A 17,352-nucleotide genomic window follows, 5' to 3' on the forward strand; every position below is an offset into this window, starting at 1 on the left:
TTCTAACCCTCCCTGTACACTCAACATTCATACTAACCCTCCCTGTACCCTCAACATTCATACTAACCCTCCCTGTACCCTCAACATTCATACTAACCCTCCCTGTACCCTCAACATTCATACTAACCCTCCCTGTACCCTCAACATTCATACTAACCCTCCCTGTACCCTCAACATTCATACTAACCCTCCCTGTACCCTCAGCATTAATACCAAAACTCCCTGTACCCTCAACATTCATACTAACCCTTCCTGTACCCTCAACATTTATACTAACCCTCCTTGTACCCTCAACATTCATACTAACCCTCCTTGTACCCTCAACATTCATACTAATCCTCCCTGTACCCTCAACATTCTTACTAACTCTCCCTGCTACCCTCTGCCCTCAAATAACCCTCTCTGTAACTCCAACCCTCATAGGTAACCACTCCGTAACCTCAACCCTAACACTGTCCCTCCTTGTTACCCCAACCTCCAACTTACCCTCGCCTCTCCTGCACTGGGATCTTCTATGATAAAGATCTTCCTGCACCAAAAGATAACAGAAGGAACATCCTGGAGCTGGAAATCTCTGGCTTTGTGTGGACAGGGTGAGGCTGAACTGCATGCGGAATGGAATATATATATATAAATGAAAGCCAAAGAAATACATTCTGTAAATTCTATCTTGTGATACATTTCATATTATAAAGTCTCTGTGGAGTGTATGACCTTCGCTTATTTGTAATATAACAATCTTGTTATGTTAAACTGTTTAAATTTCTTCTCTTGCTGCGTCTTATAGAAGGTTAGTATTGTGTGACACAACAGGCAGTCATCATGGTAACTGTTTAAATACAATCTTTACATAATCTTCAACAATTATTCATTTATTCCTCTAATGTAGCAACTTTGTGAAAGAAAATCAGCAGAAATTAACCTGAGATGGATCCATGGGCATTTCAAAGGCTTGAAACTAAACATTAGGAAATGTTGGCAAACGTATGATCGTGGTTCAACAACATTAGTTATTACATCCCTCGTCACCCGAATCTTGGATTATGTGTGTTGTTCATCTAAAGTGGAACTAAAGAGGCAGCAGGGTTCCTGGAGCAAGTATGGACAGCATAACTTGGCATTTCAGCAATAAAGAATAGACCTTTCTGGCTAATAAAAAGAATAACAGACATAGGCGTGTGCACGGGGTGTGCCGGGTGTGCCTAATCACTCCATGTGGTGCAGATTCCCCTTGCTGCCTGGGTGCCCCCCGCCTTTTTATTAGGCCCACCTTGCTAGTAGCGGGTTGGATCCCCTTTATTAGGCCCCCCCTTTGCTAGTAGCGGGTTTGACCCCCTTTATTAGGTGCACCTTGCTAGTAGTGGGTTGGACCCCCTTTATTAGGCCCACCTTGCTAGTAGTGGGTTGGATCCCCTTTATTAGGTCCTCCTTGCTAGCAGCGGGTTGGACCCCCTTTATTAGGCCCCCCATGCTAGTAGCGGGTTGAACCCCCTTTATTAGGTCCCCCTTGCTAGTAGCGGTTGGACCCCCCCCCTTATTAGGTCACCCTTGCTAGTAGCGGGTTGGATCTCCTTAATTAGGCCCACCTTGCTAGTAGCGGGTTGGATCCCCTTTATTAGGTCCCCTTTGCTAGTAGGGGGTTGGACCCCCTTTATTAGGCCCACATTGCTAGTAGCGGGTTGGACCCCTTTTATTGTGCCCCTGTTGCTAGTAGAGGGTTGGATCCCCTTTATTAGGTCCCCCTTGCTAGTAGCGGGTTGGAACCTCTTTATTAGGCCCACCTTGCTAGTAGCAGGTTGGACCTCCTTTATTAGGCCCACATTGCTAGTAGTGGGATGGACCCCCTTTATTAGGTCCCCCTTGCTAGACAAGGGATGATGTTCAGAGGTGGGTAGGGGAGGGGATGGACACAAGAGATGATGTTTGGAGGTGGGTAGAAGGTGGGTAGGAGGTGGAGACAAGGGATGATGTTCGGAATAGGGGTAGGAGGTAGAGACAAGGGATGATGTTCAGAGGTGAGTAGGATGTGGAGACAAGGGATGATGTTCAGAGGTGGGTAGGAGGTGGAGACAAGAGATGATGTCGGAGGAGGGTAGGAGGTAGAGACAAGGGATGATGTTCGGAGGTGAGTAGGGGAGGGGATGGAGACAAGGGATGATGTTCGGAGGTGGGTAGGAGGTGGAGACAAGAGATGATGTTCGGAGGAGGGTAGGAGGTGGAGACAAGGGATGATGTTCGGAGGTGGGTAGGAGGTGGAGACAAGGGATGATGTTCGGAGGTGGGTAGGAGGTGGAGACAAGGGATGATGTTCGGAGGTGGGTAGGAGGTGGAGACAAGGGATGATGTTCAGAGGTGGGTAGGAGGTGGAGACAAGGGATGATGTTCGGAGGTGGGTAGGGGAGGGGATGGAGACAAGTGATGGTGTTCGTAGGTGGGTAGGGGAGGGGATGGACACAAGGGATGATGTTTGGAGGTGGGTAGGAGGTGGATAGAAGGTAGAGACAAGGGATGATGTTCAGAGGTGGGTGGGAGGTGGAGACAAGGGATGATGTTCAGAGGTGGGTAGGAGGTGGAGACAAGGGATGATGTTCGGAGGTGGGTAGGGGAGGGGATGGAGACAAGTGATGGTGTTCGTAGGTGGGTAGGGGAGGGGATGGACACAAGGGATGATGTTTGGAGGTAGGTAGGAGGTGGGTAGGAGGTGGAGACAAGGGATGATGTTCAGAGGTGGGTAGGCGATGGAGACAAGGGATGATGTTCAGAGGTGGGTAGGCGATGGAGACAAGGCATGATGTTCGGAATACGGGTAGGAGGTGGAGACAAGGAATGATGTTCAGAGGTGGGTAGGAGGTGGAGACAAGGGATGACGTTCGGAATACGTGTAGGAGTTGGAGACAAGGGATGATGTTCGGAGGTGAGTAGGATGTGAAGACAAGGGATGATGTTCGGAGGTGAGTAGGATGACTCAGGGGAGGGAGAAGTACCTGTACCTATTCTCTGAGAAAAAAAGCCCTGACCTTCTCCATGTGTTGGAAGAAGGCAAAGAGGATAGACCAAGAATGGTTGGTTACCACCTCATGCCATTTTGTTTATATGGAAAGTGTTGTAGATGTCCTCTACCATGAAAGCACAAGCCAATGGCAGGAGGTGGTAAAAGTTGTCACAGGAAGATTGTTTTATATCTTATGTTTTCTGGATCTCAGTTGTGTTCTCTGCACTTTTAACACAATGGGAAAATTGGGGTACAGTGTCCCCTAAACTTGTGCTGATGTCTTCCTTTCAATCTGTAAAACCTGAACACACGGCTGCTGTGCACGCCAACAGGATCAGCTCCTTCAAATATTTACCTTTAAAATATGTTGTCTGAACAGCAGAGGAAAAAAATAGTTGTCCGTGTTGCATGTCTCCTCAGCCACAAAGAGAATTGTGTATTACAGAACATTGGTTTCTTTATGGCATTTGACCACAAAGTCCCTCAACGCTTCTGATTTCATGGAGACCTCTGAAGTCATTTATTTAGTTTTTTTTTCCTTCTTTCTTCTTTCATTTCTGTGCAGGCGCTGAGAGTGGCAGTGACATTGCTCTGTACTCCGGTCTGGGAGCAGCCATCATCGCCGTGGCCGTGCTGGTGGTGGGAATTACGTTGTATCGAAGGAGCCAGAGCGAGTATGGCGTGGATGTTATTGATTCGTCTGCCCTGACAGGAGGCTTTCAGACTTTCAATTTCAAAACTGTCCGACAAGGTTAGTCTACCGTGACCTTGGTCTCCCTTTTTCCCTAATGAACCTATCCTGCAGGTTGTGCAACTCAACACATTTCAAAGAGAACTTGTCCGTCTCTTTCCAAGTCTGGAGAACTAAAGAGTTTCTTTGAGTTTGCTCAAAGTCCGTTGATCAGAACCCAACTGCTAAGCTGCCCTCATCTCCATCGATGACCATACGTTCTGCTTCTCTCTATCATTGCAGTTAGCTTGCAATGTTTTCACCATTATTCTGTCCTCATATTTATTCATTGGTCTGTATGTGACATTTTGGACTTTTAATTAAATTTGTATTTATAAATCTGCTTCTCTGTGGCTTCCTTTCATTCTTTGCATGATGCACATAAATGTCTCTCTGTCATGGCCCCATTGGTGTTTCAGGGGTACTTGTTATTAACACTGGATTTATTATCTCCCATAGCTATTTATAATATAACAGCCAAGCCATTAAAGGGCCGTCGTCATAACTGATCACATGTGCAGCACCATGGCGACTAACTGCAGATCAAACAGAGGATAAAATGGCTGTAAGGCTCCAATCACGCCTGAGCATCACGGTTTTTGAGAGGTTTTTTTGGGTGTTTTTTTCAGGCGTTTCTATGGGCATTTTTGAGCATTTTTGTACAGTGTTTTTAAAGCATTTTTGACGAGCCTATAGAGAAAAACATCTGTTTCATTATTTGTTGCTATGCTTTTCACCCAATTTTATTTTTATTTTACTTATTATTATTATTATTATTATTATTATTATTTTTTTTATTTATTTATTTATTGTTAGGGGTTAAAGAGTATGCCATCTAAATCCTGTATAGTAATAATAATAATAATTATAACAATAATGATTAGGGGTTAATTTATTTAGATATTTTATTTATTATATTGATTGACTTATTTTTATTTAACTATTTATTTTGTTAGGTTAGGGGTTAGGATTAGGACTAGGGTACATTATTAATGGTTATTATTAGGGTTATGGGTTGGGGTTAAGATTAGGGGTATCCGGTCTATAAACCAGAGGCACTGAATGGACAATTGGATAATTATCTGGGGTTAAAGGTTATGTCAGGGGGTGACATACAGTGGGGATGGAAAGTATTCAGACCCCCTTACATTTTTCATTCTTTGTTATATTGCAGCCATTTGCTAAAATCATTTAAGTTCATTTTTTCTCCTCATTAATGTTCACACAGCACCCCATATTGTACACACAGCCCCCCATATTGTACACACAGCCCCCCATATTGTACACACAGCACCCCATATTGTACACACAGCACTCCATATTGTACACACAACCCCCCATATTGTACACACAGCACCCCATATTGTACACACAGCACCCCATATTGTACACACAGCACCTCATATTGTACACACAGCACCCCATATTGTACACACAGCACCCCATATTGTACACACAGCCCCCCATATTGTACACACAGCACCCCATATTGTACACACAGCTCCCCATATTGTACACACAGCACCCCATATTGTACACACAGCACTCCATATTATACACACATCACCCCATATTGTACACACAGCTCCCCATATTATACACACAGCCCCCCATATTGTACACACAGCACTCCATATTGTACACACAGCCCCCCATATTGTACACACAGCACCTCATATTGTACACACAGCCCCCCATATTGTACACACAGCACTCCATATTGTACACACAGCACCCCATATTGTACACACAGCCCCCCATATTATACACACATCACCCCATATTGTACACACAGCCCCCCATATTGTACACACAGCACCCCATATTGTACACACATCACCCCATATTGTACACACAGCCCCCCATATTGTACACACAGCCCCCCATATTGTACACACAGCCCCCCCATATTGTACACACAGCACCCCATATTGTACACACAGCACCCCATATTGTACACACAGCCCCCCCATATTGTACACACAGCACCCCATATTGTACACACAGCACCCCCATATTGTACACACAGCACCCCATATTGTACACACAGCACCCCATATTGTACACACAGCCCCCCATATTGTACACACAGCCCCCCATATTATACACACAGCACCCCATATTGTACACACAGCTCCCCATATTATACACACAGCACCCCATATTGTACACACTGCACCCCATATTGTACACACAGCACCCCATATTGTACACACAGCCCCCCATATTGTACACACAGCCCCCCATATTGTACACACAGCACCCCATATTGTACACACAGCCCCCCATATTGTACACACAGCACTCCATATTGTACACACAGCCCCCCATATTGTACACACAGCACTCCATATTGTACACACAGCCCCCCATATTGTACACACAGCACTCCATATTGTACACACAGCCCCCCATATTGTACACACAGCCCCCCATATTGTACACACAGCCCCCCATATTGTACACACAGCCCCCCATATTGTACACACAGCACCCCATATTGTACACACAGCACCCCATATTGTACACACAGCCCCCCATATTGTACACACAGCACCCCATATTGTACACACAGCACTCCATATTGTACACACAGCCCCCCATATTGTACACACAGCACCCCATATTGTACACACAGCACCCCATATTGTACACACAGCCCCCCATATTGTACACACAGCACCCCATATTGTACACACAGCACCCCATATTGTACACACAGCCCCCCATATTGTACACACAGCACCCCATATTGTACACACAGCACCCCATATTGTACACACAGCCCCCCATATTGTACACACAGCACCCCATATTGTACACACAGCACCCCATATTGTACACACAGCCCCCCATATTGTACACACAGCCCCCCATATTGTACACACAGCACTCCATATTGACAGAAAAACACAGAATTGTTGACATTTTTGCAGATTTATTAAAAAAGAAAAACTGAAATATCACATGGTCCTAAGTATTCAGACCCTTTGCTGTGACACTCATATATATAACTCAGGTGCTGTCCATTTCTTCTGATCATCCTTGAGATGGTTCTACACCAGGGATATGCAATTAGTGGACCTCCAGCTGTTGCAAAACTAGTCCCATCATGCCTCTGCCTTTGGGTGTCATGCTTGTGGCTGTCAGAGTCTTGCTATGCCTCATGGGACTTGTAGTTCTGCAACAGCTGGAGGTCCGCTAATTGCATATCCCTGGTCTACACCTTCATTTGAGTCCAGCTGTGTTTGATTATACTGATTGGACTTGATTAGGAAAGCCACACACCTGTCTATATAAGACCTTACAGCTCACAGTGCATGTCAGAGCAAATGAGAATCATGAGGTCAAAGGAACTGCCTGAAGAGCTGCACTTAAAGTTCCTAAGAGCACAGTGGCCTCCATAATCCTTAAATGGAAGACATTTGGGATGACCAGAACCCTTCCTAGAGCCGGCCGTCCGGCCAAACGGAGCTATTGGGGGAGAAGAGCCTTGGTGAGAGAGGTAAAGAAGAACCCAAAGATCACTGTGGCTGAGCTCCAGAGATGCAGTCAGGAGACGGGAGAAAGTTGTAGAAAGTCAACCATCACTGCAGCCCTCCACCAGTCGGGGCTTTATGGCAGAGTGGCCCGACGGAAGCCTCTCCTCAGTGCAAGACACATGAAAGCCGCATGGAGTTTGCTAAAAAAAACACCTGAAGGACTCCAAGATGGTGAGAAATAAGATTCTCTGGTCTGATGAGACCAAGATAGAACTTTTTGGCCTTAATTCTAAGCGGTATGTGTGGAGAAAACCAGGCACTGCTCATCACCTGTCCAATACAGTCCCAACAGTGAAGCATGGTGGTGGCAGCATCATGCTGTGGGGGTGTTTTTCAGCTGCAGGGACAGGACGACTGGTTGCAATCGAGGGAAAGATGAATGCGGCCAAGTACAGGGTTATCCTGGATGAAAACCTTCTCCAGAGTGCTCAGGACCTCAGACTGGGCCGAAGGTTTACCTTCCAACAAGACAATGACCCTAAGCACACAGCTAAAATAACGAAGGAGTGGCTTCACAACAACCCCGTGACTGTTCTTGAATGGCCCAGCCAGAGCCCCGACTTAAACCCAATTGAGCATCTCTGGAGAGACCTAAAAATGGCCGTCCACCAACGTTTACCATCCCCCCTGACAGAACTGGAGAGGATCTGTAAGGAGGAATGGCAGAGGATCCCCAAATCCAGGTGTGAAAAACTTGTTGTATCTTTCCCAAAAAGACTCATCAAAAGGGGCTTCTACTAAATACTGAGCAAAGGGTCTGAATACTTAGGAGCATGTGATATTTCAGTTTTTCTTTTTTAATAAATCTGCAAAAATGTCAACAATTCTGTGTTTTTCTGTCAATATGGGGTGCTGTGTGTACAATATGGGGGGCTGTGTGTACAATATGGGGGGCTGTGTGTGCAATATGGGGTGTTGTGTGTACAATATGGGGTGCTGTGTGTACAATATGGGGTGCTGTGTGTAAAATATGGGGTGCTGTGTGTACAATATGAGGTGCTGTGTGTACAATATGGGGGGCTGTGTGTACAATATGGGGGGCTGTGTGTACAATACGGGGTGATGTGTATACAATATGGGGTGCTGTGTGTATAATATGGGGGGCTGTGTGTACAATATGGGGTGCTGTGTGTACAATATGGGGGGCTGTGTGTACAATATGGGGTGCTGTGTGTACAATATGGGGTGCTGTGTGTACAATATGGGGGGCTGTGTGTACAATATGAGGTGCTGTGTGTACAATATGGGGTGTTGTGTGTACAATATGGGGTGCTGTGTGTACAATATGAGGTGCTGTGTGTACAATATGGGGGGCTGTGTGTACAATATGGGGGGCTGTGTGTACAATACGGGGTGATGTGTATACAATATGGGGTGCTGTGTGTATAATATGGGGGGCTGTGTGTACAATATGGGGTGCTGTGTGTACAATATGGGGGGCTGTGTGTACAATATGGGGTGCTGTGTGTACAATATGGGGGGCTGTGTGTACAATATGGGGTGCTGTGTGTACAATATGGGGTGCTGTGTACAATATGGGGGGCTGTGTGTACAATATGGGGTGCTGTGTGTACAATATGGGGGGCTGTGTGTACAATATGGGGTGCTGTGTGTACAATATGGGGGGCTGTGTGTACAATATGGGGCGCTGTGTGTACAATATGGGGCGCTGTGTACAATATGGGGGGCTGTGTGTACAATATGGGGGGCTGTGTGTACAATATGGGGTGCTGTGTGTACAATATGGGGGGCTGTGTGTACAATATGGAGTGCTGTGTGTATAATATGGGGGGCTGTGTGTACAAGATGGAGTGCTGTGTGTACAATATGGGGTGCTGTGTGTACAATATGAGGTGCTGTGTGTACAATATGGGGGGCTGTGTGTACAATACGGGGTGATGTGTATACAATATGGGGTGCTGTGTGTATAATATGGGGGGCTGTGTGTACAATATGGGGTGCTGTGTGTACAATATGGGGGGCTGTGTGTACAATATGGGGTGCTGTGTGTACAATATGGGGTGCTGTGTGTACAATATGGGGGGCTGTGTGTACAATATGAGGTGCTGTGTGTACAATATGGGGTGTTGTGTGTACAATATGGGGTGCTGTGTGTACAATATGAGGTGCTGTGTGTACAATATGGGGGGCTGTGTGTACAATATGGGGGGCTGTGTGTACAATACGGGGTGATGTGTATACAATATGGGGTGCTGTGTGTATAATATGGGGGGCTGTGTGTACAATATGGGGTGCTGTGTGTACAATATGGGGGGCTGTGTGTACAATATGGGGTGCTGTGTGTACAATATGGGGGGCTGTGTGTACAATATGGGGTGCTGTGTGTACAATATGGGGTGCTGTGTACAATATGGGGGGCTGTGTGTACAATATGGGGTGCTGTGTGTACAATATGGGGGGCTGTGTGTACAATATGGGGTGCTGTGTGTACAATATGGGGGGCTGTGTGTACAATATGGGGCGCTGTGTGTACAATATGGGGCGCTGTGTACAATATGGGGGGCTGTGTGTACAATATGGGGGGCTGTGTGTACAATATGGGGTGCTGTGTGTACAATATGGGGGGCTGTGTGTACAATATGGGGTGCTGTGTGTACAATATGGGGGGCTGTGTGTACAATATGGGGTGTTGTGTGTACAATATGGGGGGCTGTGTGTACAATATGGGGGGCTGTGTGTACAATATGGGGTGCTGTGTGTACAATATGGGGGGCTGTGTGTACAATATAAGGTGCTGTGTGTACAATATGGGGTGCTGTGTGTACAATATGGGGGGCTGTGTGTACAATACGGGGTGATGTGTATAGGATAGATGGGGCACTATTCCTTCCATAGGATGGTCGTGAAGAGGATAAAATCTTCTGGAGGTCAAATGGTGCCATAAAGTGCATACAGTTGCATCAAGGGTTAAAACAGGCATCCAGGAGGCAATCTATCACCCTTCAGCTGCCTACCAACTGCCACTGCAACATTCAAACTATCAAACTCATAGAATCTCCTGGGCTTAGTGAATGGCCGCTTGTGAAGGGGTCGCTTGGTTGGTTGATGGCCTCTTTTGAACGGTTGGCTTGGTTGGTTGATGGCCTCTTTTGAAGGGTTGGCTTAGTTGGTTAATGGCCTCTTGTGGAGGGTTGGCTTGGTTGGTTAATGGCCTCTTGTGAAGGGTTGGCTGCGTTGGTTGATGGCCTCTTATGAAGGGTTGGCTTGGTTGGTTAATGGCCACTTTTGAAGGACTGGCTTGGTTGGTTAATGGCCTCTTGTGAAGGGTTGGCTTGGTTGGTTAATGGCCTCTTGTGAAGGGTTGGCTGCGTTGGTTGATGGCCTCTCATGAAGGGTTGTCTTGGTTGGTTAATGGCCACTTATGAAGGGCTGGCTTGGTTGGTTAATGGCCTCTTGTGAAGGGTTGGCTTGGTTGATTGATGGCTTCTTGTGAAGGGTTGGCCTGGTTGGTTAATGGCCACTTATGAAGGGTTGGCTTGGTTGGTTAATGGCCTCTTGTGAAGGGTTGGCTTGGTTGGTTAACGGCCTCTTGTGAAGGGTTGGCTTGGTTGGTTAATGGCCTCTTGTAAAGGGTTGGCTTGGTTGGTTAATGGCCTCTTGTGAAGAGTTGGCTTGGTTGGTTAATGGCCTCTTGTGAAGGGTTGGCTTGGTTGGTTGGTGGCCTCTTGTGAAGGGTTGACTTGGTTGGGTAATGGCCCTTATGTGAAGGGTTGGCTTGGTTGGTTAATAGCCTCTTGTGAAGGGTTGGCTTGCCAGGTAATCTTCATTAACAAGATAGAGAAAAGTCCCAGAACATTGCGCATCTTATGGAGTCCTAAATAGAAAAGACGTGGTCACTTGTAAGACTGCAAAAATGTCAGTGAATACACAAAACCCAATAAGCCCATAGTGTGGATTGGAGGCTGGATTACCCCTACAGTGACACTTTTTGAGGGTGATTGCAGGTAACCTGATGGCACTTACTTTGGATCTACATTAAGCTAGATGATTCAAGGGTTTTGCAGAACACTGATGGTGGAAGTCAATCTGCATCATATCATCCATCCATAGATCTATTGATCTTCCATCTGGTTCTTATCACCAGCAGCTTCTTCCTTCATTTACTGCCAATCTTAAAGCTCTTCTCTCAGCTTACATTCTGGTATCAATGGGAGGAATAGTGCCCCATCACTGTAGTCGGTGGGAGGAATAGTGCCCCATTATTGGTATCAGTGGAAGGAATAGTGCCCCATCATTGGTGTCAGTGGGAGGAATAGTGCCCCATCATTGGTGTCAGTTGGATGAATAGTGCCCCATCATTGGTATCAGTGGGAGGAATAGTGCCCCATCATTGGTGTCAGTGGGAGAACTAGTGCCCCATCATTGGTGTCAGTGGGATGAATAGTGCCCCATCATTGGTGTCAGTAGGAGGAAAAGTGCCCCATTGTTGGTGCCAATGGAAGGAACAGTGGGGGTTATTTACGAAAGCCAAAGCCACTTTGCACTATAAGTGCAAACTACAAGTGCAAAGTGCACTTGAAATTGAACTGAAAGTTCACTTGGAAGTGCAGTCACTGTAGATCTGAGGGGTAGATCTGAAATGAGGGAAGCTCTGCTGATTTTATCATCCAATCATGTGCAAGCTAAAATGCTGTTTTTTATTTTCCTTGCATGTCCCCCTCAGATCTACAGTGACTGCACTCCCAAGTGCACTTTCAGTGCAATTTCAAGTGCACTTTGCACTTGTAGTGCAAAGTGGATTTGCCTTTTATAAATAAACCCCCGGTGTCCCATTGCTGGTGTCAGGGGGAGGAATAGTGCCCCATCATTGGTGTCAGTGGAAGGAATAGTGCCCCATCATTGGTGTCAGTGGAAGGAATAGTGCCCCATCATTGGTGTCAGTGGGAGGAATAGTGCCCCATCATTGGTGTCAGTGGGAGGAATAGTGCCCCATCACTGGTATCAGTGGAAGGAATAGTGTCCCATCATTGGTGTCAGTGGGAGGAATAGTGCCCCATCATTGGTGTCAGTGGGGGGGAAAGGTGCCCCATTATTGGCATCAGTGGGAGCAATGGTGCCCCCCTTGTTAGGAGTCAGTGAGAGGAATAGTGCCCCATCATTGGTATCAGTAGATTCCTTACAGTAATGGTGAATAAATGGTTTCATCGCTCTCCAGACCCGGACAGTTGTTTAGGTCAGGAGTTCTGACTTCACTTGCCACATGCTTGTCCTGAATCAGCGACATAAAGCACTGAAGCCTGAGATGGGCACAACACTATCACATTCCCTTTGAAGTCTGAGGAGGGAACATTTCTTTACTTTTATAACCGGATTCCAGGTGTGACTTGGCCGCTAACCTGAATTCAACCCGAGACTTTGTAAATCGGTGGAAGTGCCGTCTGCTTCTTCTTCTCTTCCCAGCTGTTTTCTGGGGAACAATGTGAGAGAATTATGCATAGGATGCAAAGCACCACTTAAAGCTGCGGAGCGTCTCTGACTCGTTAGGGAAGAGTCTTGTTACTCCGTGTTCTGCAGCGATGGGGAAGAATAAATAAAATATCATGCTTCAGGAAGCCTGGAGGCGAAGGATAGAAATGAAAATCCACACTGTTTTCTCTCCTTTCTTCTCTTCATGGTTGGTTAGTAAAGCGTCCCCCAAAGACGAGTCTGTGACAATATAACCCGAAGAATCTGGGGCATGCTGAGCATAGAGGGGGGGGGGGGTATGAGGACATAACCTACCCCTCTGGGCCATACCTCTGACACCCTATGGTGGGCAAAGCACAAAGAACGAGGAACTCAACCATGGAGTCCTTCTTCCACTCTTCTGATTCAGTAGCCTGACCCCTCATGGCTTGTTGGGGGGTCACTGCAATGTGACTATAAAATAAACGGTGTACCCAAAGTACCTAAAACCCCTCCCCCCCACGCTGTAACAATACATTTCAGCATCCTGTTCTCCAAATAACAAGAGAAAGTTTATGTAAAGTACCACAACACAACAGTTTTAGGGCTCATGCACACAGCATCTCAAAGAAGCGCAAAGAAGTGCCTCCTACGGGCTTTGGAGCTTTTTCGAACCCTTTTTTTTTCTTTATTTCCTATTCCTGATATAATCTGAGCTGCGAAACATCCATACATTTACATATTAATTATATTTACCCCTTTTTATTAAATGGTAAGGAGACTTCATTGTAAACTTTCCACCATGACCCATTCCATTAGGTGGATCATATTCTTCTCCTGGCCTTCTCCCAGTGAACTCTCGCAGAGTTTGTTGAACTGTCAGCTGATATAAGTTGGAAAGAGAAGTCCAGAGTGGAATGCTTGTATCTTTTTCAAACTTAGAATCTTCCAATAACCAATAACTATATAAAGAAAGTCTGCAACATTCAATTAAAATGTTGTGTAGCCGCGCTCCATATCTGTCCAAGTCTTCCACCGAGTACACTTGGGTAACAGATGGGTCCATATCAAAATCAGCCTCACCAAATCCAGTCTGTATTCAAGCCAACTATGTGATGATCCCACTCACAGAACGGCCCCCATGATTGTCACCCATACGTCTTCCTCTCATAGGTAGCTCCCCATAGACTTCTGTTGCGTCCTGAGGCTGAGGGTCCTCCAAAAATGATCCCACAGAAGTCTACGGGAAGACATTGTGGAAGCAGGCCTAACGCCCAGAAGATTTTTGAGTGTAAACAAATGTCTGAAGCTACTGAACTGAGGTAGGTATGCACCTGGAGGAGTGGAATGATAAAGGTCAGTGGAGGGCAAAAGTTGGAAATACAATTTATTTTCAAGTGCAGTCATTCTTTAAACTTAACTAACCCTTAAGGTTCATCTGAACCCCAAAACAAAAATATATTTCAGGTTACCAATCCTTAGATGTTTTGGCTGCATTCGTTTTATTTATTTTTCAGGCTCAGAGCATTTCAGGAGATACCTGTCGATCCTGCCAGAAGTGATGTGCCCTTGTCACTTCTTTTGAGCTTGAAGCCCAACTCTGGGAAACGTAAAAAGTTTTCTTTGCGGTGAGGCTGCTCTCGCATTGCAGTTGCCCATTTAGATCTAGGGGACACAATAAAGAAGATCTACTTACCCAATCTTCCGGTCCTTCTAAACCAGTCCCTGCAGCGTCTCCTCCCCCATGCTCCAGCAGTCTAAGGTCCTGATGTTACCAAGATCTATTCAGGGTCCCTACCTTACATGGGGCGTGACGACACCGAGGGACAGTTCACCCCCAGAGCATGGGGAGCCCCATCTGCCAGGAGATTGGTGGATCAAGTAAGGTAAAATGCTTTTACTCTACCCTTGAGCAGTTAGGTTGCACCCTCGGTTCAAGGGTGCAACCTAACCACAAGGGAGGATTTTCAAATTTCTTAGAGTTGGGCTTTAAGGGCTCAATTACATGGGTGCCGTGTTTTATTCTATGCACCTGGAGCACCAGAGAGCTGTGTTCACGCAGCCTATGGTAATAAATGAAGATGCAGTAGCTGTATGGACTCACCTGAAGATACGAGTTTGACAGGTGTGCAGAAACAGGTGCACAGCCCTAAACACACACTGGAGTGGATTTATCTAAGGCCAATAGCCTGTGCACTCCGCAAGTGGAGTTGCTCTCATTCTCCCCAGGGCTTAGTGAATGTGGTAAAGCTTCACTTTGCAAAGAATACCCAATCAGGTGCAAAAAAAACCTGAATTTTTGCTTGCACGTAATTGGATGATGGAAGTCACCTGAGCTGCCCCTCATTTGCACTTGCAAAGTGCGCAGTCTAATTTACCATTACTATATCAACCGCATTGTCCATGTTTGGAGCCTCGTACTTATCCCTACATTCTGGTTGAATTTGGATGAATGGCTCTTGCATGCTGCAGGCCTCATTCCTCACGTAATTGAGCGCTAAGAGAAAACACAAATGTAGTACCCTGATGTTTAGGCAGGGTTGCTCTTAAATTTACCTGCCAGGTGTCGTTACCTTGGCTCACTGTTAGGGATCAATTGAGTTCACCTTAAGTCTGGAATTGCTACACTTCTCTCTTCTGCTGCTAGGTGGCCGGGTACCTGGTGACATTAGATAAGACAAGGGCATTGCAAGGACAGATTGGGAGTATATGGGGTATCTCAGCCAATGGGCAGGGATTTTCTTGGGTCCCTTGGCCTGCTGGAAGAACCTATATATTTGGGTGAGGTCAGGTGATCGGTGTTCTGTGCCACCTGGACGGCTGTCTGGGTGGACTTGTGTTGTATTGCCCAGGCTGCTAAGCTGGAGATTGGGCCTATCCTGGCACATCTGGCTGCTAGGCTGTCTGAGGGCCTATCCAGAAGTAAGAGAACAGTGCAGGGTTGGGATTGTGGCTTGCAGTCCAACCAGAAGTGACGGATCTGCCGGCCGGAGAACCTGTCATGGTCGGAGGTAGAGGGGAAGCTGTCGCCACTAAGGGACCAATCACCCTATTACCAGGGACCACAGTGAGTAGCTGAAGCAAGTACCGGAGCAGCATTCTTACCAACCGGGGACGGGGGAAGAATCGGGAAACTTCAGCAGTTGTTAAGCCAGGGACCCAGCCAGCAGAGGTGACGCTTGCAGAGCAGCTTTGTGTGCCAAGCCAGGGACCAAGCAGGCCAGTGGGTTGAAGCTTGAGAAGTATCGGGAGTGCCAAGCTGGAGACCCAGCAGAGACGCTTGAGGAAGATACTAAAGTGAAGATTGGAGGAGCTCAAGGGATTCAGTGGCAGTGAATCAGCAAATCTAGAATGAGAGAGAGACTGGGAGCTCAGTGGGTTGAGAACCTGCAAGAAGTGATTGTTGAAAAGTGAAGGAATTTGTTACGACTTGTATTAGGAACTGTTTTAAGACTGTTGCCATAGGAGACAGCATTCCTACACATGCAGTTGTGGTGTCTTGCTGGATGCCTTTCCCTGCATGGCTGTCTACCTGTAGAAGTCTCAGAGTCTGCCAATTAACAGTGCAACTACCTAAGGGTGTCCTGGCCTTAACCCTCTTTCCCACAGTTCTGTTCAAGAGAAATAACCTCTTTGCATTCAAGAAGTGTCTGGCGCCCATGAATTTACCTTGCATTACACTCACTATGCCTTGCAACCCACTCTATACAGAAGGATGTCAGCTATCCCTGGCTCTGGAAGTTCTCATTAGACTAAAGGAGGCCTGGGACCTTGCTACACAAAGAATCTTGATTTCATAAACCACTAGTCCCATCAATCTACCAAGTCATGGACATGAGGTCCAGCCAGTGTGACAACCATGGCCGCTTCTATAAATACATTGAGTGTAGCTGATTTTGCACATGTAATTTGGGTGTGCCCTGTCATAGCTCATTACTGGAAGCAGGCGACGGGTCTTCTTTCCTCAGTATTGTCATTACCTGTTCCCTGTACTCCTAGAACAGTGATGGCGAACCTTGTCTCCCCAGATGTTTTGGAACTACATTTCCCATGATGCTCAACCACACTGCAGCGTGCATGAGCATCATGGGAAATGTAGTTCCAAAACATCTGGGGTGCCGAGGTTCACCATCACTGTCCTAGAGTATGCCTCTTGGGTATTCTGGATGAGGAACGGTGGCAGAGGTATCACAGAGCTCTTAGGTCTCCTCCGTCCATCTCCACATCTTGACACGTGCTCAGAAAAGAATAGGAGACCAAATGCTCAGGAAGGTAAATGATCCTTATCAGAGATCTGTCCAGGACAATTCCCCATTCCACGCGAATCAATAGGCCCAGGACAAGCATTGGACCAAGGAGACTTATGGGCATGAATGACTTTGGCCAGCCGCTGAGTCTGTTGGAGGAAGTTGGAAGCTTTGCCTTATGCTGACCATCATCGTCACATTACATTCTCTGTATGACTCAACGAGAGACTTGTAGGATTCCGTTGAGCCTCCAGTTGTGGCTATTTGGTGGTGGAGACCCTTTCCGGTGTGGGAGCCCGATTTTGGATTCTTCATACTCGTCTTTTAATTAGCGCAACGCGATTTATGTAATAACGTGACTTTAACCTACTCTACCAGCCACAGGAAAAGAGGCATCAAGATGAAAAGTTGGTCCTTACTTTGTAGATGCCAAGA

General features: G+C 46.6%; 1 protein-coding gene across 2 annotated transcripts in view; it reads left to right on the forward strand.

Annotated features, from left to right (window-relative positions):
- UNC5D (unc-5 netrin receptor D) overlaps nt 1-17,352 on the forward strand; it is a 924,160-nt gene that overhangs the window by 719,367 nt on the left and 187,441 nt on the right. For both annotated transcript variants that reach the window (XM_073618230.1, XM_073618231.1), the window contains one exon: nt 3,558-3,743. In XM_073618230.1, the coding sequence (XP_073474331.1) occupies nt 3,558-3,743 (186 nt within the window). The remainder of the gene's footprint in view (nt 1-3,557; nt 3,744-17,352) is intronic.

This window comes from Aquarana catesbeiana, linkage group LG03 (genome assembly GCF_042186555.1).
Source record: "Aquarana catesbeiana isolate 2022-GZ linkage group LG03, ASM4218655v1, whole genome shotgun sequence".
Classification (NCBI taxonomy): Eukaryota; Metazoa; Chordata; class Amphibia; order Anura; family Ranidae; genus Aquarana; species Aquarana catesbeiana.